Source organism: Amphiprion ocellaris, chromosome 1 (genome assembly GCF_022539595.1).
Source record: "Amphiprion ocellaris isolate individual 3 ecotype Okinawa chromosome 1, ASM2253959v1, whole genome shotgun sequence".
Classification (NCBI taxonomy): domain Eukaryota; kingdom Metazoa; phylum Chordata; class Actinopteri; family Pomacentridae; genus Amphiprion; species Amphiprion ocellaris.
This window is the reverse complement of record NC_072766.1, coordinates 33,640,859-33,661,554: the sequence shown is the minus strand read 5'-3', so window position 1 is coordinate 33,661,554 and position 20,696 is coordinate 33,640,859. Positions and strand designations below refer to the sequence as shown.

At 40.6% G+C, this 20,696-nt stretch overlaps 3 protein-coding genes across 3 annotated transcripts; 2 read left to right on the top strand and 1 right to left on the bottom strand.

Annotated features, from left to right (window-relative positions):
* Positions 1-2,676: 2,676 nt before the first annotated feature.
* pdcd7 (programmed cell death 7) lies at positions 2,677-8,631 on the top strand. The gene is made up of 5 exons (XM_023296134.3): positions 2,677-3,779; positions 4,947-5,085; positions 5,792-6,019; positions 7,054-7,141; positions 7,403-8,631. The coding sequence occupies exons 1-5, from the start codon at positions 2,784-2,786 to the stop codon at positions 7,545-7,547; spliced, it is 1,596 nt and encodes a 531-aa protein (XP_023151902.2). The 5' UTR covers positions 2,677-2,783; the 3' UTR covers positions 7,548-8,631.
* A 440-nt stretch (positions 8,632-9,071) lies between these two features.
* On the top strand, positions 9,072-18,224 carry ubap1lb (ubiquitin associated protein 1-like b). Its single transcript, XM_023296143.3, has 6 exons — positions 9,072-9,946; positions 12,304-12,421; positions 13,000-13,593; positions 15,745-15,921; positions 17,481-17,582; positions 17,700-18,224. Exons 2-6 carry the CDS (start codon positions 12,317-12,319, stop codon positions 17,832-17,834), a joined length of 1,113 nt encoding a protein of 370 aa, XP_023151911.2. The 5' UTR covers positions 9,072-9,946; positions 12,304-12,316; the 3' UTR covers positions 17,835-18,224.
* Positions 12,795-20,420, bottom strand: kbtbd13a (kelch repeat and BTB domain containing 13a). Its single transcript, XM_055012567.1, has one exon. The coding sequence runs from the start codon at positions 20,383-20,385 to the stop codon at positions 18,847-18,849; it is 1,539 nt and encodes a 512-aa protein (XP_054868542.1). The 5' UTR covers positions 20,386-20,420; the 3' UTR covers positions 12,795-18,846.
* Positions 20,421-20,696: the final 276 nt, after the last annotated feature.

Here is a 20,696-nt window from a genome sequence, read left to right as displayed (position 1 = left end):
AGAATGAGTGGAAAAGGAAGGAGAACACAAAGACAAAAGGAGTAGAAGAAGAAAAGCAATACACAGGAGGAGAAGACAAGAATGACAAGAAGAAGGAGGAGAAAAGAATGAGGGAGAATGAAGATGGAGAAAAAGAAGACAGGTCAGCTCCACGTCCAAGTGCAGAACGTCAGTTGAAAGATCTGCAGGTCTTTTAACGGCGCGTCATCGTTCTGTTTCCATGGCGGCACGGTGACGCACGCACGCGCGTTGATGTGAAGTTAAATGTATGATCTATCTGGTCAGATTATTTATTTCTAAACGATATTTATCCACCTATATGCACGAGACTTAAAAATACACGGAGCCCAAACTTACGTTAAACAACCAGTAAATGAATTTTATCCTATAAGATCAGAATCTGAGCCTGTATCTAAGAGTTCAGCGAGAGGATTTCGTATAAGCTTGATTTTTTTTTCTTAATTCTTATTTTTATAACCAGGTCTTATCCTCATTTGGATTTAACTCTGATATATAACTTTTAGTTTGGTGGTCTTTATGATACAATAACTGCATTCATGATATAATGACTGTTAGTCTGTATTTATGATAAAAATAACTGTTATTTAGTCTCTATTTAATATATAATAACTGTTATTTAGTCCCTGTTTATGCTGTAGTAACAGTCTGTGTTTCTAATAAAATAACTGTTTTACACTTCTGTACAGCACCTTGGTCGACTCTGGTTGTTTTTTAAAGTGCTTTATAAATAAATTTGATTTGATTTGAACTGTTAGTCTCTGTTCGGAGCAGTACATTTTTCAGGCAGTTTTATTGTGCGTTGGCTCGTTTTAACCAGTTTTTCATCGTAATTGGGACCTTCAGCTAATTGAACCAGCAATCATTTAAGCACATAAAAATCCTGAACACTGCAGCAGGTGAAGGTTTCTGATTCAGAATGACTTCACATGTGATAAATATGAAGGCAAAAGTTGTTTCAGTTCATCTGGTTTGAAGGAATAGCAGGGACATCATATTTTGCAAGAGTGCATTTGAGCTCACAAGCAGCATTTTAAATTTTACTTTATGAAGTGGCTCCATATGATGTATGTTTTAAATTGTCATTATATAAATAAAACTGAACAGAATTGAACTTTCTGGATTTAATGCTTGAAAGTGTGCGCAAAGCTAGTGCAACACTTTGGTGGTGTTTAGTTGTTTTCTTCCAACAATTGTAATGCTCACAATATTTCGAGTAATTCAGCGATGTACACTTAAAGATGATCTGATGGTTTTTTTGTTCTTTTAATCACTGCTAAATCAGAAGGAAGAATACTCCTGCAGTCCCTGGTTCATTTGAACCATCCATTAATATAAATTTCTTGTGTCAGTGTTGGTTAATATGATTCTGTGCTATTCTCCTCTTTGCTACCATTTTAAGTTTCTATTTTATTTTTTACTGCAGGATTCTCGCTAATGATGACGGTATGATGACCTCCAAGTATGTATGACTAATAATTGAACAATGAGGCATAGTTTCGGATTGCATAGGTTTAAACTTTGCATCTTAGCCTTTTCCTGTCTGCCAAAAATTGTAAATAAATAAATAAATAAAAATCAATCAGTCAAAAAATGAAAAGGATTCATTGCATTCCAAACAATCCTATAAAATGACTTCTGTAGGTTGTGATCTACTATGTCCTTACAGATTAACCCAATACATCAACATAAGCTTGACTCTCCTAATTTTATAAGAGCATTTCCCCCATTTTAACCTTCCTTGTAGATACTAGTCATTTAAAGGCTTGTAAAGTAGCATATATGAGCTACATTACCTTAGAATTCAGATTGATTTTTAAAGACAGCCACCTATTTCCAGAGACCAAGTTCACTTTACGACAGTAGGCCACTACAGAGCATCACTCAGTCAATATGAGGGAAGTCTGATATTGAACTTCAAAACCGAAGCCCTATAAAATGTGTCTTCATTGTCAGTCAAAGACATACTATTTTCGTACATAGCCCTTTGTTATCATAGGAGCTTCAGTAGAAATCAACTGGACATGTCTTGTAGGTTCTTAAAGACATTCTACCTCTCATCCAAGAGGCTTCTTCAGTTCTGAGTGATGGAGAGTTACAGAATGTATAGTCACTCTCTCTCACATGTCTAACGGCCCATTACTGTGCCTGATTCGCATCCTGGCTTGGAATCTTTCTGTGTGGAGTTTGCATATTCTTCTTGTTTACACGGGGTTCTCCTCCCAGAGTCCAAAGATATGCTCAGGTTAGTGTGTGATTATAAATTGTCCGTAGGTGTTAATGTGAGTATGCTTGGTTGTCTGTCTCTCTGGTGTCCCCTCCAGTCACACTAAGTCAGCTGGGACAGACTCCAGCCCCCCGTGACCCTACAGAGGATTAGGCGGTGTGTAGAGGTATGTTTTCTATAGACAAATCACACTAAAGTAAGTGCTGAGATATAATAATAGTAAAAATAATTAATATTTAAAAACTTTTATCTATATATATTTTTTATTTTAAAGAGAAGAGAAGGTAAATTTTATAATCTTGTAATTTATTTCCAAACTGGAATAACTGAGAATTGAGTTGCTCCACACAGAGCGCAGGGCTGCACGCTACCGTCCAGCAGGTGGCGCTAGTGCATCTTTAAGTTGTGTGTCAAACACCGCTAACGTTCGAGGAAGAATGACGTCGCAGGAACATGGCGGCTGTCAACATGTAATCACAGGACCATCTTTTCGCTGCACAGTGAGTTCAGTACTTGTTCAGTGATTTGAAGAGACAGCATGGACAACACGTATCACCACGACCTGTCAGAAGCTCAGCAGCCTCCTGGCTTCGGTGGCGGCTACATGCCGACACCGTACACGGCTAACAGACCGAGCGAACAGACGCAGCTGGAACACACTGCTCTACCGTGGACACCTTCACCGGCGTATGGCGGTCAGTCTTACGGAACTGTACGCAATTTCCCCACACCACCTCCACCAGGAGCGGGTTTCGCTGGGCCTATTTTTGACCATCCGTACGACTTTGACCCCTCCACTCCCCCTCCGGCTTTCGGCTTCCCGTTCCCCCAACACTTCTCTGGCAGGGCCCTCCCCCCTCCGGTAAACGCATACAGTAGCTCCAGAGTCTCAACGTTACAGGATTTCTCTCAGTGCAGGGCCGGTCCTCCGCCTTCCTTGTCTGACTGTAACCAGAAGCGATATGAGGACCGCGGTGAGGCAGGAGTCCACCTCAGCGGGCCCCTTGGTCCTCCCCCGCGACAGGACTGTGACGGTAGTCCGGGAGCAGCAGCACAGTCGGACGATGACGGCAACCCGCAGAGGAGACAGGACATTCAGTGGCTCCGGCGGTTCTTGCCGAGCAGGAGGAAACCCCCCAGAAGCCCCCAGATCCAACAGCCGCACCTCAGCTCTGTCCCCGTCCTCAGAGCGACTCTGTACAGGGCGGCTCAGCTGGTCTCACAGCTGGACAAGTCTTGTCTCTCTCTGAAACAAAATCTGCACAACGACGGTGTGTGGAGTGTCTCCTATGAAACGACTTTACATGTGAGGAGAGAACTGCAGGACAGCGTGAAGCTCCTCAGTGACGCCGTGTGGTTAGATCGTCTGAAAGTTAAGTTGTCCCATACTGTCCGGAGAAGGGCCCGGCAAGTGAGAGCCCGGAGAGACCTTAAAATGGAGCAGAAACATGCAGAGGAGCTTAGCTCTGACAAAGATGCCGCTATAGATGTATGGAGGATGAAGAAGATACGGCAGGTGGAGGAGAAGAAGAAGGTAAGAGCGTCTGATGACCACAAACTGATGAGCAAATTCAGACATATGATCTCCTCATACACACATCTTATTTATTAGTATTTACACAGCCAGGTGACACACAGCAGTGTTACCCCTCAGATGTTTTCCAGATTGAATACAAGTGTGTGGGTGCCCTCTGAAAAAAAAAAAATCTATTTTCTGGCAGAAATGTGCTGCTTCACGAGGTCCACAAAAACAAAACACCAATATTCACTCTCCTCTAGCTCAATGTTGGTTTCCGCTTGTTCTTTTCTGCTCTGCTAGAAGTAGGAGAGAGCTCTGTCAGGATGATGGTAGCTAACATGAACACATTTTCTCTTCAAGCAAATGAAGCAACCTGTAAAACACCAGTAAAATATATGTTTAAAGGTAAATCTGGATGTGTAATACCTTGTCCTAAAAGGGCAGTTTACATCAGGTAATACTGTGTTGCTTTTGTGATTCGGTTACAAAATATTGTGTTAACCCTCCTGTTGTCCTCATTTACAGGCACCAAAAAATATTGTTTCCTTGTCTGAAAAAAATCCAAAAATTGCCCAAATTTCTGAAAATTTGCAAAACCTTCAGGAAGAAAATCCCAATAATTCCTTAAAAGTTTCCCTTAAAAGTTTTATTTAAAAAAAAAAAAAAAAAAAAACAAATTTGGCAAGAAAATTCTTGTAAATATTTTTGAAAAAATGAGTAAAAACTATCTAAAGTGATTACATATATATCAGTAAAACTTCTGATATTTTCTTTAAGAACATTCACATAAAAATCAACCAAAATCCAGCGAAATTCGCTGGATTTTGGTTGATTGTTTTGTGAATGTTCTTAAGAAACATTTTTAACATTTCTTTATTTCCACAAAAAATATATAAGGTTTCCTAAAAATAGTGAAAATGTGGACATCAGAAGTTTCACTGTGAAAATATATTTTTTCTCCACATTTTCAAACTTTAAAACGGGTCAGTTTTGACAACACGAGGGTTAATGGTGTTCCTCCAGTGTCTCCATCTTACTGAACCATAGTGATCCAAATGAGAAACACAAATGGCTTCTCTCATAACACCACACATTGTGTGCATTTTTGTTACGGGATAGTCGTGAAGTGTACTGTGGCGAGATAATGATGAAGATGATTTTCTTCCATTTGTGGTGACCCAGGAGCAGGAGCTGAAACTTGCTGCAGACTCTGTGCTGTGTGAGGTGAGGAAGAAGCAGGCAGATGTGAAAAGGATGCAGGATGTCCTCAGATCCCTGGAGAAGCTGCGCAGGCTCAGGAAAGAGGCAGCATCAAGGAAAGGTGAGAGTCTAAGCCGTATTCAGCTGCCGGCTTCCTGTGTTCAGCCACACAGTTAGCGGTGTACCATGAAAGCATTTTACAAATCACTACAGGCTTCACCTGTCAACAGAAAAAAAAAAGTTTCAAATGTTCTCACAGTGAGGAAGAAGACTGCATTCTGTTTTCTGTCAGGCTGCACCACTGACGGATTTTTAAATGCTAGGTTGGGGTTGATTGCTGTTGTAGTTCACATGCTGTATGGATGGTAGGGACGGTTTGTGTATTGTTAGTTTTTTTTATTCGCACAGTAGGCATGATTCTATACTAAAACTAAGTAGAGACTGTTGGTCTGATTGTTATGTTTTAAGAGTGTTTTCAACTTCTTTTGCACCATACGGGGACAAGTGGTTTGAATAGACTGACAGATACTGCACAACAAAAAGTACAATTAACAAAAAGACAATTTCATTATTCACATTAACGTCAATCAAATTTGCATTGTCCTCAAAAAACTAAAATCTGTCAGCTCTTCCATGCTCGAACATGGGCTTTTAATAAGTCATTAACAGTTTCCACCTGTCCGCTCATATACCTTCGTCGAAGGCGTAGTCTCTGGCCCAGGAGTTTTGTGTAGAACTGATAATGTCGGAGCTTGTCGACCCTCTGGTCTTTAATATCCTCTAATACCTGGTTTCGGTACTCATGCTTATCTGTCTGTATGTGTCAGGTGTTATCACAGAGCAGTGTGACCAAGCGTTCAGTGACAGACTGCAGCAGCTGAGGTCTGTCATGAAGAGGAGGACAGCAGTTTACTCGGCAGAGGAGAAAGCCCTGATGGTGATGCTTGAAGGAGAGCAGGAGGAGGAGAGGAGGAGAGAGCAGGGGAGACGTCTGAAGAAGGAGAAAGAACGACAGCTGCAGAGGAAGCGCAGTGTGGAGTCCAAGCTGTTTGGAGGTAACAGATTGTCTGGTGCAGGGGTGTCAAACATTCGGCCCGCGGGCCAAAACCGGCCCGCCAGACGGTCCAATCCGCCTCGCGGTACGACTTCACAAAGTGTAAAAATTACAGAGACGACATTAACTGCAAATTTGTAAAACTATAAATTTTAAATAATTATTAATTGACTATGACAACTTGTTTTGATCATAAAGTAAATTACTAGATTGCTCATTGTTCTTTTGTCATTGTCTCATTTTTTAATAGGCTATTTTGTCACGTTTTTGTCGTTTTGTGTTTCCTTTTCATCTCACTTGTGTTTTGTCTTATTTTTGTCATTGTGTTTCGCTTTACTCATTGTTTTATCATTTTTGTCATTTGGTGTTTTTTGTCTCGCTTGTGTTTGTCTATTTTCTGTCATTTTGTTTCCTCGCTTTTGACATTTTTTGTCAAATTTTTGTCATCTGTCCATGTTTTTTGTCGCTTTCTAACCTTTTTGTCTAATTTTTTCTCTTTTTTGTTTGTTTCGTGTCGCTTGTCTCATTCTTTGTCATTTTGTGTCTCATTTTTTAAATATTTTGTCTTGTTTTTGTTGTTTTTCGTCTTCTTTTAGTCTGACTTTTGTTGTTTTGATCATAAAGTGAAATACAATATTATTCAGTTCCAGATACCTGCGACTAAATGTTTTGTGCCTTTGTAGACACTTTGTGATCTGTAAGGTGTAATGTGTAAATCATAAGCTCAGGCATAATGTTGTTGAAATTGAATTTATTTTTCTTAAGAAATTTGAGGTTGTTCATAATCTTTTCTAAAAAGATAATTCCTTAAATGTGAACATTTTCAGAGCGTACTTTTTTGCACTAAAACAAAGGAAGAAGTTTGGAGGTGTAGTTATTTATAGATTATTATGCTGTGATTTTCCAGAGATCAAATTGGGCTGAATGTCGCTGCTGAACTAAAATGAGTTTGACACCCCTGGTCTAGTGTGACTGAATAACAGTGTTGTATTGTTTAACGCTGGTGCTGATTTGCTTTTTCCGTTTCTTGTACAGAGGAGCTTCCAGCTGGTTGTGTCCTGCAGCCTTTCACAGAGTATTACAGCCAGGCCGAGCACTCCGAGTATGCTTTGATACAAGTCAGGTGTGTCTTCAATGGCTCCATCAGTTGTTTTTCCTTAGTCAATCAGCCAGTTAACATGGACACAGCAGTAGAAGATGGAGGCAAGCATACAGTCACAGTTTTAGGAACATCAGTTAACATTTGCACTGTGTTTTGGTGGAAACTTGACTACAGCAGCACAGATTCAGCTGACTTCAGACATGAATTTTCTTATTGATGTATGTGAGCATGTCTTAATTGAAACACACCTCTGGATACAACTGCAATGTGACTTTCTTTCAGGAGAGAATGGGACATGTTTGTGGTTGCAGCAGATCATCCTGATGGTTCCTCAGTTCCTCAGAGCTGGATCCTGCCAGACCCGCCATCCAGCCAGGCCTGGGCCTGTGCCCTTCAGACTGCCGACACTGACTGTTCCACCCTCTGACTCACGTACGCTCTGTCAGCTGAAATACACTTACTGTAAATAATACGCCTTTTTGTGTAACCCCGGCTCTAGATGAACAGCTTTACTGGTACTGGAAGCTTGTACACTGAACACACAGATAGCACATTTCTATTCTGACTCACTGCATGTAGATTGCAGGTTTTAGCCTGCCACAGGCCAGCATTTCATGTGGCTTTCTCATCCCTTTCTGCTATCTGTGTGAAGTCAACGTCCTTTTTACTACACATAACAAGCTACAACTGATATAATGAAAATTTCACACCTTGCTGATCAGTTCGACTGTGCAGTAAGACAGTCCTAATAGTTTTTTGTTTGTTTTTTCACATCGATGACGGCGCTCATCTCCCTGCTTGCAAATGTTCCACCAAAGCAATCCTCTGTCACTGTTTTGTAGGGGCACTGATGCGGCATCCTTCATTTAGCCCAGCATAAGATGACTGTGATTGATTTAAAGGAAAACACAACACAAGACAAAGCTTTTTTTCGTTTTTAGCAGACTGTGTTGTAGAATGGTCTGGATATGAAGACTAGAAGAGACAAAAGAACAAGCCCGTCTCCTGCTATGCAACAGATTTAGTTTAGCATTTCAGTGTAAAAGCTTTGACACTGAATTTAAAACTTCTCCAGAGGATGTTAATACATTTGTGATCTGATCTATTAAACTTGGTATGGTTTGTATTTAAAGAGCAGCTGCACACCACTAATTTATGGACTCCAGGGGATATTCAGTGACTTGGAAATTTTCTTGTATCCATCCCCTGACTTATACTTTTCAGTAACCCTTTTCACAAAGCTGCTTGGAGTGGGGTTTTTTTGTATCCATGATGTAGTTATAGTCAGGAGTACTGATTCACCAGTGACTGGATCTTTCAGATACGGGTGTATTTCTACTACACATTTATCTCCTAGTTAATTCACTAAAAGCATGACTTCCAGCACCAATTGGCTGCTCCTGTGTTGAATTAGGATCGTCACTTTAAAGGTAGCGAATACTTATTTTATACATTTTATACATTTCATAAATTGTCATGATTTTGTATAAAGATTTCACTTTGATCTCAAAGAGTCTTTTTTTTGTATATTCTTGTCCAAAAAGCCAACTTAAATTGACCACTAAGCAGTAAAAGGGGAAAGCTTCTAGGGGTGTAAATACTTTTTGTAGACACTGTACCTGTAGTATCACACAGCATGACAAGTTTGTCATGACAGTAAGGACAATGCATCAGTATATCGGTGCACCAGCATGCTGCTTAATGAGCTGAAGCTGTTTTATACCTTCATCATGCTCATCATTTGGAGTGCTACTTGTGTTAACCTTATTAAATTCCGACCATTGGTCTGTCTCTTTTAGCTCGGTTTTAAGTCTCCACAAGCTCCTGAGGAAAATATCTGTTTGGGGCTAAATGCTCTCCTCTAAATGTGATTGTCTGCTGTTAACTGCGGAGAAGGTTAACGCAGGTTAACTATTCATTAACAGATTAGACAAATTCATAGGCAAACATAAACTACTTTCTGACAGTCAATATGGATTCAGGTCAAACAGCTCAACATCTTTGGCATTAATAGAATCAACTGAGGAAATTACAAATGCAACAGATCACAAACAGTATGCAGTAGCAGTATTTATCAATCTCACAAAAGCTTTTGACACCATAAACCATGACATATTAATAAGTTAGAACAGTCTGGGATCAGGGGGGTGGTGTTGCACTGGATGAAAAGTTACTTAATGGACAGGAAGCAATTTGTGAAGTTGGGGCAGTATTCGTCATCGTTTGAACATTGCTTGTGGCATCCCCCAGGGGTCAGTATTGGGTCCAAAACGGTTTTTAATATATATAAACGACATTTGCAAAATATTGAAGTATTAAAATTAGTTCTCTTTGCAGATGACACACATTTTTTTTTTGTTTGAGGGGTGATTCACAGAAGCTACTGGGACTTGTGAAATGTCCTAACTGAAAAAATGGTTTAACATAAAGAAATTATCACTGAACTTAAGTAAAACTAAATTCCTGTTATTTGGCTACGGTAAAAGGATGCATATGCACAGATAAAGGTAGATGGTGTGGAAAGTAAGAGAGTTCATGAAAGTAAATTTCTTACAACAAACAGCTACATCCATCTTGCAGTCTATGACTTTACAGAACAAATTTGAACTTTGATGTTCCTTTACATGCCATGATGTTGTTGAAATGACTTGAGATGCCGCAGGGTGCCGTCCTGTGAAAGCAGCTTTACAGTCTTCTGTCTATGTTGACGTCTTGACTGCGTGGACGGACAGCTGCTGGGGTTACTGCAGGTCACTGGATTAGTGTCCAGGTGGTTGTCTCAAGAACCTGCAGCTTCAGTCTGGCTGCAGCTCCGACAGCACACAGGTACGCTCTTTAATTCTTATATTCAACCAATTAGTTTTGACAGAAAAATACGAGTGATTGAATGATGAGAGTGTGATCCACAATTATTAAAAGTTTATTTAGTGCACACAGTTGTAATGCTATGTAAAAGAAAAATGCCAAAAAATAAAATACAATTCAGTAATTCAAGATTGTCTAAATATTAGTAGTCTAAAACACTGTTCACTGACCAAAAGCTCAATAGCCTTCTGTTAAACTAGTCTTTAGAAAATATCTGATATTTGCTCGTACACTTACTCTGGCTGTTGAAAAATTTAACATTAATGACTAAACGATTTTACAAAGGAGAAGCTACATTGAAACATTCACACCACCATCAAATACAATCCAGTAAATGAAATATACAGTGAAAAGGCAGAATGAAAACCTCAATATTCAAGAAAACAAGTTAAAAAGGGTAACATGATCAAATAAAGTGTGGTAAAAGAGGAAAGACAAGATGAAGCTAACATAAAGTGATTTAAAGGATGTTGGTGACTGCAGGCTCAGATATTCATACTCAGTATCGTGCTGGTTTTCAACTGGTCTTTACACCTTACGATCTCACTGTATTTGTTCAGTGGCATTATTGTGTAAATACGCTTCAGAGAAAACAGGGTGAGGTAAGCTTAGGGAGCATCTGTCCTCTGTGCTTTCAGACGTCTTGGACCATCTGTCTGCTTGTTGTTCTTTATATATATATACCTGATTTACTGGACAGCCTGAACAAAGACTGATCATTTCACAGGCCAACCATGTGTTTGACAGAAGCCACTGGAGGAAAGCAAAACCTCATTTGATTTTATGCTAATCTAATAAATTGACATTATCTCTGATGCAGGAGCATGTGGCATGAGTGTCATACAGCCTTGTTTTAATCTCTGAACCTATTTCCTGTTTGGTCGTGATCTCTCAAGCTGAGTGAGTTTTGTTCCAGTATGAGGAAGCAGAAAGTTTTTTACTGTATGTATGATTACATTACAGGCCACAACATGTGGTGTTGCTCTCATGCAGTATATGCTGTCTGTGAACACTAAGTTGCAAACTTAACAAACCTAACAAAATACACACACACACACACACACACACACACATATATATACATATATGTGAAACCAGAAAAGATTAAAAAGTCAGAAGAATGTGACATATAGGCCATGGTTTTGAGAATTAATAGTGTGACTCACCAGATGTTGGACAGAGATGTCATCCTGACATCTGGCTTTGTTCTTCCCTTCCACTGTTTGAATGTTGTTTTTTTAACGTTTGTTTTTTTTAAACTATGTGTTCTATTTATTATAGGCTTTTAGGTTATTCATAATTGAATTATTTATCATAAATCTAGCTTAGCCATTAATTATACTGCATAAAGTTGTTTTTTTCTGTACGCTGCTTGAGTTGGGTACTGAATTCCGTTCCTTCATGTTTTTAACATGTCTGAATGACAACAAACTGAACTGAACTGAAACAATATCAACCTCCAAGCAGCAGCCTCCACCCTAAAACTATCAGGTTGATTACCTACAGCTGATTGCAGTCAGCACATTCTCTTTTCAGTGAACCCAAGAAGATTTGGCAATGCAGTGCTTTAAACTGGGTCACAGTGTAGCTTATTTTAGCCACATAAAAAAGGGTCCACCTAAAATATTCAGTATTTGTTTAAGAGCATGCTGTAATTAGAATATTTCCAGTGCTTTGCCGTGCTCTCAGACAGCCCTTTCCTTTGAAATGGTATTTTCTTAACCATAGAACCATGTTGGTTTGTCTTACTCAGATCATCTGTGTTGGTCTTGGTCCCAGTGGTACAAGACAGACTTTGGCTAAATTTTCTGCACTTAGATAGCACTTTTCTACCTTAGTGGTCCTCAAAGCGCTTTGCATCGTTTCCCATTCACACACCAATGGTGACAGAGCTGCCATACAAGGTTCTTGCCTGCCATTGGGAGCAAACTGGGGTTCAATGCCTTGTCCAAGGACACTTAAGCATGCGGAAGGGCCAGGCATCGCCAACTATGTACTGGACCACCTGAGCCCCAGTACTTGGTACAACCTGACTTAAAAGAAACTGAAAGTATCTCTTTAAAATGCCACTTCCCTTCTTTAACATTGAGTGAAAAACCACTGTCAAAAGGTCAGCTCCAGTCAGCTCCAGCCCACTACAGCTTATTGACTGCGGTCAAACAGGAATCAACAATCTCTGTTTGACCAGAGGAAGCTCACACCACAGATCCACATTTGAGAGTTTTCTCTCAGCTGAAGTAATCAGACTGCTGACACAATAATTCCAATGTTTTCCATCTGAGACTTTGCCAACACCCTCTCAAATGTGTGTTTGTCAGTGGACAGAGCAGTATGGAGGGTGTCCCTCTGAAGTCCACACAAGCTGCTGTCCAACAAGTCAAAGACGACATCACAGTGACTGTCCCCGATTACCTCACCATCCTGCGGGAGACAGAGGTGAGTGTACTGTCCTGTGTGTCTCCACAACTCCTTTCACACTCCATTCTGTTCATCTAACAGGAATTTCATGTGCCAGCTTCATATCTGAATGCGCACCCTGGTCACGTTTCTGTAGAAGTTGCACCGGCAATGTAATTAGGTCAGACCTAGTAACCTAATCTGAGTTTTTTCCCCACAAGATGTTGACAGGAGAATTCTTCCAGCTGTTTAGAACTATTCTCTCTGAGCTTGTTTAAAACCTACAGCATCAGACAGCAGCAGGATCCATATGTGCTGGAGCCGAGAGAGTTGTGCGTATTCGCACATCGAACAACGTCACTGGTAACTTTATGAAATTCTTAGAATTATAAGTGACTACTGAGAGAGAATGGAGAGCAGATCAGTTCAGACCAAGACCTAATAAGACCTATAAGACTGTGTAGATCTACATGTCTTACATCAGACAGGTGAGCTGTGACTCAAAGAAAATCTCAAGAGTATTTGACTATATCATTACAGAAGAATAAAGAGTAGCTGGGTGTAAAGACATAAGGGAGTTGTTTATGTGACTAACATGTTGTCTGTCCATGTGATAGTATGACTTCAGTCTGGAGAACTGGGTGATAACTGGGTTGCAGAGTGGCTTCATCAGCCAACACCGGCCTCAGCCCTCCTCTTCATTAGGACTGCTGCCATCTTGTCCACCATACTGGATGATGTTCTACAGCCCACAGCAGAGTCGCATGGCCAGCCGGCACTGCTCTGACTACTGGGAGCCCAACCCTCGACAGCGCTCCCACAGCCTCAATCCCGCTGTCCTGCGCACCAAGTTGTCAAACTCTGACGATAAAAGAGAGGGCACTTCACAGAAAACCAAGACATGTGTGCAAGTGGGGGAGGAACACCCTGCTGTTCCACATCAGCATGGTCAGAGGAAAGCACAGCGAGCCTTTGTCCCTGACCTGCTGAACCCACCAGCCTGTCTGAGTAGCCTGCCACACCAACGCAGGAAAAACCTGCGTCAGCGTTCCCTCTCGGTGCTCAGCGTGTCCACGCAACGAGATCCCAACACAGACAGCCAGTCCAAGAGTCCCTCATTAAACGGAAGCCTTGACAGGAGAACTCCCAACATCAGAGCCAATACTGTCGACAGGCTCCCCACCATCAATAACCACAACACAGCATGTAAGGTAGGCTGACAAACATGTTAATGTCAGGGAACAAGCTGTAATCCAAGCAGCAAACTTCTAGCTTTAATGAGCAGCTGGACATTTTGGAGAGGATCACTGAGATCCAGACTAGGTTTTAACCCCTTGACGCCTCAATTTATTGACAATTAAATTTAAAAAAAAATTTTTTTGCGTGTTTTGGCTTTCCAGCTGATGCTCAGATGAGTGGAGATTAATTCATCTATTACACATAGAACAGATATCTAACAATAATAATAGACATATAATAATTAGGTCTCACTCCGACTGGTCCTATGAGAAACCAGTGCTTGCAAAAGTTTTCCGAGGTACGTATTGAATATGCACAAACCGGCATTGGGGGAATGGATTCAACATCTCGGCTACAGTCTGAATGAAAGTGGTATGTTGCGAATTTGCGACAATAGGTGTCAAGGTTTTAAAACAGTTCCTGAAAGAGTGTTGCAGTTTGTTTACTTTCATACTTTTGATTGAACCATATGTCAAACTGTATTCTCCCACATAGAACCCAGACAAACACAAATCCAAAGCAGACTGGTACAGGTTTATTATAGAGTTTATTACCATCAAATTAAAGAATATAAAGAGCTAAACTAGCAGGATTAACTAGATATTATATCAACTAACAAAGAGATCGGGGAGGGAGAATGGAGGTTAATGCAACAAGGGAAACTGAACAAACCACAATGCTTGTGGACTAAACATATTCTACAATAGAAGAACAAACTGTAATATTAGAGAAATAAGAGGCTGCTGCAGCCAAAGCAGGAGGGAAAACTGAAAAAAACTGCAGACTGTGTGAATGTTAACGGGCTTATTGATACCACTGGCAAATTATTAGGAGTAGTAATGATGAAAAAATTAAAAATGATTCAAAGCACCAAGTAGGCTGACTCTCATATCGTGCAGAGGGCTGTAAACTTAATATATTTCTCACCAAAAGGACAAACTAATTCTGAACCAACATGTAGAGTTTAAAATGCATTAAGCCTAAAAACAACACAGCTGCTGCAGCTAAAATCGGGAAAGTGAAATAAATATTCTAATCAGCATCACTGTCTCTTTGAGTATGAACTGTTCAGATGTAGATTTTTAATTAAAGATTCAGTTTAATTAGCATCATGCATCACAAGCTCATATCATGAAATTACAGATGTCATCATTTTATGCTACTCACACAGAAAAACTATTCAACAATACACAGTTAAGTAATAAAAACTGTTTCCATGATGATGGGGACAAGAATTCAGTAATCTCAGCTGCTTAGTGGTTTTAAATGGTTTTGTTAGTAAGTAAAGAACAAGAGAATGAAGATGTGACAGCTGGGGGCCTGACCAGTACAACTGATTACCAAACTGTAAAATATACAAAGTCACTCAAGAGTGATACATTCTGCAGAGTTTCACCTGTTATTCAGCACACTGTGTTTAGAAACGGTCAAGTTGCATGTTTTCAACGTCCTGATTCACAACATGCTTTAAAGGCCTTTGGAATCTTCATTCATGTGACCTCATGAGTGAGAGGATCCAGCTAAAGGAGAGTTTCTGCTGTGCTGTGTAGTATAGATAGCTCCCACTCTGCTTCCCAGGAGTGACTATGAATACAGTGTAAAGCTCAGGGTATTACCTTCTCCTGATAAACCTGCACATCCAACCAGGAACAGACGCACTCACCATAAATCCCCTCATTGAGTAACACAGCACTTTGACTATTTTTATTCACATTAGTATAAATTTAATCACTGAGGACTCAGTTTCTCTCACGTCTTTAAATATCCTTCAATTCTTGTATGAGAGTCAACACTGGGTTTGTTGGAAGTGGAAATCAGTGCACACCATCTAGTTTTTTTTTTTCAGATCACATTTCCAAAATGTTTTCAGAGATCATCACTTTAAAAATAAGCTGTGTAAAGTCTGCTCCCCGAATCCAGACAGGTTATAAGAGGTTCATCAGGATTAGTGTGGGTGTTCTGTCTTTCGCAGGAAAAGTGCATGTCAGGACTTCAATGTTTCAACCTGCTGTTAGCGTTCCAGAGAATCTGAGCCATTTAAATCACATGAAAGTGCCTGACTCTGTCCTTTTTATTTCCAATAATCACATACTGTACACTCACTACAGTCTTCTTCTTCTTAGAAGTCGCTCAGACCAGACTCCAGAACAAACATCCCTACTGTGGACTCATCCGTAGAGCTCCTATCAGCTCTGAGCCCAGAGGAGAGAGAGCTATTGGGGGCCGTCACTGCTCGGGGCTACACCCTCCATACTGCCATCATTGCCTTACAAAGGACAGGACAGCAGACCCCAGATCAGGTCGGTGTCACAGAAATACACTATTCTAAGCCACCTTAAGCCAGACTACAAATAGAGCTAAGACCTCCGCAGCTTACTGTGTTTTCCCACACAAACGACAAGACAGAGTTGATGAGAAACATAACAGATCCATGAAGTTCAACATGAGAAGATAGGAGGAGACAAGTGTTTGATTAAAATAACTGTCTCCTTTTAATTAAGTGCTCTAAAGTTCAGAAACATTTACTCCACAGTGACTATTTAAAGCATCTACTTATAATATTTAGCTGAAGATACATGAGGGGAAATTTATTATTGCTACGGCATTTGCTGCAGCACTATTCATATTTATTCTGACAAATAGTGTTTATAGTCTGTCTTCAGATCTGTCTCTCTGTCTTTCCCTCCTTGTCAGTCAAAACAAGCTGATCTGTCAGCAAAGTAATTACTGTATTAGAAAATACTGAATATATTAATGTATGTCCTGTGCGTTCGCTATACGTCAGTGTGCTTTGAGCCTATTAGATTCCTCTCAGAGAGAAAAACTGAGACTGCGGACTAAAAGAAATTGATATTAAAGCTGTAATGCTGTACAGAGAAACAAGTTAAAATGCTCTTCAGCCCTCAGAGAGCAGTGGTGGAAAGTAGCCAAGAACAAGTATTTTCTTTTCAATCCACTTTAAACTTCCACTCCATTACATTTTACTTAGAAATATTTATGGACTGCTTTTATCAGACATATATACATATAATATCTTATGAATTCAGATATTATAAATTAAAGTATAAAATATGTTTTTTATTATACTTTTTTCTTCGGATGGAAGAAATGCTTTTGACACCCTAAAAATACTCTAAAAGGCATGAAAATTGGCACACATGCCAGGACCTGCGAAAAATTTGATATTTTAGGGGAATGACACGCGTGTGTGTCAAAATTGCACAATAGCGCCCCCTGGAATATTATGAAAATTCAGCCCCCGGACTTCGTTTCACCTAAAGCTACGAAATTCGGCACACATATGTAACTCGTCAGGACGCACAAAAAAGCCTCTTGCACCAATACCCAAAACCCAACAGGAAGTCGGCCATTTTTAATTATGATTCATATTCTGGACAATTTTGTGTCGTTTTTAGGCATTTTTTAAAAGCTGAAACTCAAACAGGCTAACCCTGAGAGAGCTGAAAATTGTCCAGGATGTACACCAGGCATAGGTGATCAAAAGCTATCAAAATGCTCTGCAAAAGTCTGAAGGCATGAAAATGGAGACCCACGGAACGCAGCCATTTTGAAATATGATTCATATTCAGGATGATTTTGTGTCATTTTTATACTTACTGTTACTTAAAGAAACATTTTAAAATCAGTAGTTGTAATGGAGTGTTTTTACAGAATCTAAATACTTCTTTCATCACTGCCAGAAGGGTTAGTGGCCCAAGTCAGTGTTATTATTAACCTCAATAAGTCAGTTTGTTCGCTGTATTTTTTCAGATTGACTGATTGGTAATATGTAGATTTTATTTGTCCACTTTTCTCCTTGTGTTCCTGTATGAATGAATATTTCTGTGTATGTCTGCAGATGTTGAGCTACCTGGTGGCATGTGACCACCTGTGTCAGCTAGGTTATGACATGGCTCAGGTCGAAGAGGCTCTGGAAATGTTTCAAAATTGTGAAACCAAGGTAAGACGTACAACGAGCTACAACTTCACGTGAGCCTTTGTTCTTCTCACTTTTCCTCTGATAAATCCAATTCAATTAAAAGAATGTATAAAGATGCAATGCTTTCTTCCTGTTGAGGCGGAGGAGTTCCTTCAGCTGCTCAATCAGTTCAATGAGATGGGCTTCCAGCAGAACGCCATTAAGGAGGTGCTGCTGGTCCACGAAAACCACAGAGAACGGGCCCTTGAGGAGCTCATGATGCGTATGGGCTGACAGCACATCATCACAACACAAAATACACACACAAACAAACACACTGTTTATCACTGAATTACTGCGGACAATTAGACCGCAACCTAAAGTCTGTTTATACTACAGAAACATATGATGTTCAGGATGAAACCACATGAAAACACGCATCATTGTAGCTGGAGGCAGAGAGTGGCAGTGTTTTGCTCATATGATGATGATAGCAATGATGTGCTCGTATTGCACATTTTTATTTATGTGTTCAATAACATTTTACTCATTCCTGACCTGAAAGTGCTTATTACATTCAGATTTCGTAACACTTGACCAAATTCATGTTAACTGTATAGCTGAAGTAATGTGATTAGCTGTTGTAAATGTGAACAGATTCATTAAAGTTGTGATATGAATTTATGCCGAGGCAGTGTTTTGCTTTTTTATGTTAACAGCATGAATCCAAGGATTGCTTTCCATGAAAATAAGAACAGTGTCCATCGAGACCTGGTAACCAAAAATACAAAGCTTTAGTAAATATCAACTGAACATGTTAACCTTAACTCTTCACATCACTAGAATAGATCATTCTGTTTTATTACAGCTTATTTTCACAGTTTTGTCTCTCATTTCTATCAGTTACCCAACAACTGCTGTGATGTACAAACACTGTGAGATGTATGATCTGACAGATAATCAGAATCAGATCATGGCCAGCTAACATTTCAGGTGGATTGAATCTCTTCTCTGGAGGTAAATCTTCAAGTGAAGCAGCTGCAATGTGGGCAGCATATGCAGTTTGTATAGGAAAGCTAGTCAGTACAGCAGGCCATTGGACAAAGCAATTGGTTTGGGTAATCATTTTTTTAAATCATTTTTTGATTTATTTTTTGTATTGTTCTATTTTTTCCAGATGTAGCTGTCTTATCTGGGGTTTTATTTGAAACTTCTATGATGTTTCTCTTTGGACTTTGAAACAGATCCAACACAATGAGATCGATGTGTAAGTAACAGCAACAAGTTCCCACAGATTACAAGAGCATTACAGCGAAATTCTAGTACAGACACTGAACTCTCTGAGATTTTGGTCCTGATTCACATCCTGATAATTCCCTGTGAGGGACACAGTGACTTTAGGCAGCCTCATTAGAAATGTATATATAGAGCCAATCCTGCCAAAACCTTTCATCTCATGCTTCGGCTTCCACTTGTGACTCTCGATGGTGTACTCCGTGGTCACGTGTCTGCTGAGAGTGAACACCGAGTCCCCTCTGACCACAGCAGTCAACAGAGAGCCTTTGTTGTTCCCATACTGACCAGACATGGCTGTCCATTGACCTGAGCTCAGATTGTAACAGTCCATTAAACACAGTAAGAAGTCATCACAAGGTCCATTGCGCAAGACATACAAATTATCCTTATGGGCCACCATATAAATAGCATAACTGTGCTGGCGTATGAGTGTAGTGACCAGAAGCCAGCGGCCATGTTCAGGCACGTACTCGTGTATATCTGTGGCCCCACTCCCTCTCCAGAGACATATAAAGATTCTGCTCATAGCTACAGCAGACACCACTGAGGCTGCAGGACAGGGGAGGGGAGAGACGAAGCTCCAGTTCCTATCAAACAGCCCATATTTCTCTACAGACGATAGAGCTATCATATTGTACTCCCCTCCTACAGCATACAAGCAGCCCTCATGACCAATTAAAGTGAAATTGTAGCGTAGCTGCTTGGGGCCACAGATGGTTGACCATGAGTTAGCTGCAGGGTTGTAACAGAATCCATTCTCTACCACCTTCTTACTTACATCACGCACTCCTCCAATAATGTACAGTTTGTTGTCAAGGACGGCTACGCCTGCCATTGTGGTGCTGGTGCACACAGGCAGGTGTGTCAGGACCCTCCACTCTCTGTGTTCTTCATCCAGGTAGCAGACTGTCCTCTGGACGTCCTGCAGCAGCTCTGTGGATGGAGAGTGACTGCACATTGCCATGTAGCTACTTGGGAGGAGAGACTCGATGTAGTCTACCAACTGGCAGGGTAAGGTGCGAACATCCTCCCTCAGGTCAGCGTACATGTCCCTGATGAATAAGGCTGAATTGTGGAACAGGTCCAACACTCCGTAGGTTGCAGCTGTGTGGTACATGAGTAAGCAGTTTTCAGAACTGATAATATTGATCAAGTGCTTGGTGAGAGCTGGTACCTGTAGAAAAGCTGTGCACTCTATTGCTTCCACAAGCTGGTCACTGTTGAGCATGGGTTGTTTTCCGTCCAGAACCTGCAACAAGACTGCAAACCCCAGAACGCCCACACATTGCAGCTGGATCTCCTCCTGTCTGCAGTCTCTCATTCCTGACTGGAACAATGCTCTGAAGTACTCACAGTTGTCAGCTACAATGGCTTTATCCACAGTGAAAACACTACCGTTAATGTTGACCCTCAGGGTGTCTGCTGCCTTACAGCGGTCTGACTGTTGGCTCAGGGGTGAACAACTGCTGAACTCCATTACCTCCTGCTGTAGATCTTCACTGTATCTCCAGCTAAACTGCGAGCTCAGTCCAAGAGAGGTTTGATCCATGGTACTCTCACTGCGTTTCACTGCCAGTGAGAGTACCTCCCATCCACAGTAGATTGTATCTGGCAGGGTATTAACTATTTGTTTTCATAGCTCTAAGAACAGACTATACATAGCAGCCGGACATCTGATGCAGCTCAGGCGTGCTTTGATGACATGCAGCCGGAGCAGAAAGAAGAGCTTGATAATGGCATGGTAGCTGTATATGTGCTGATGATTCACTCTTTGTTTGTGGCTGCCAGCTGGGAACAGCTGAAGATTTGCCCTTGTGAACCAGGTGCAGATAATTCAAGTTACATTTTATGCATGCTACC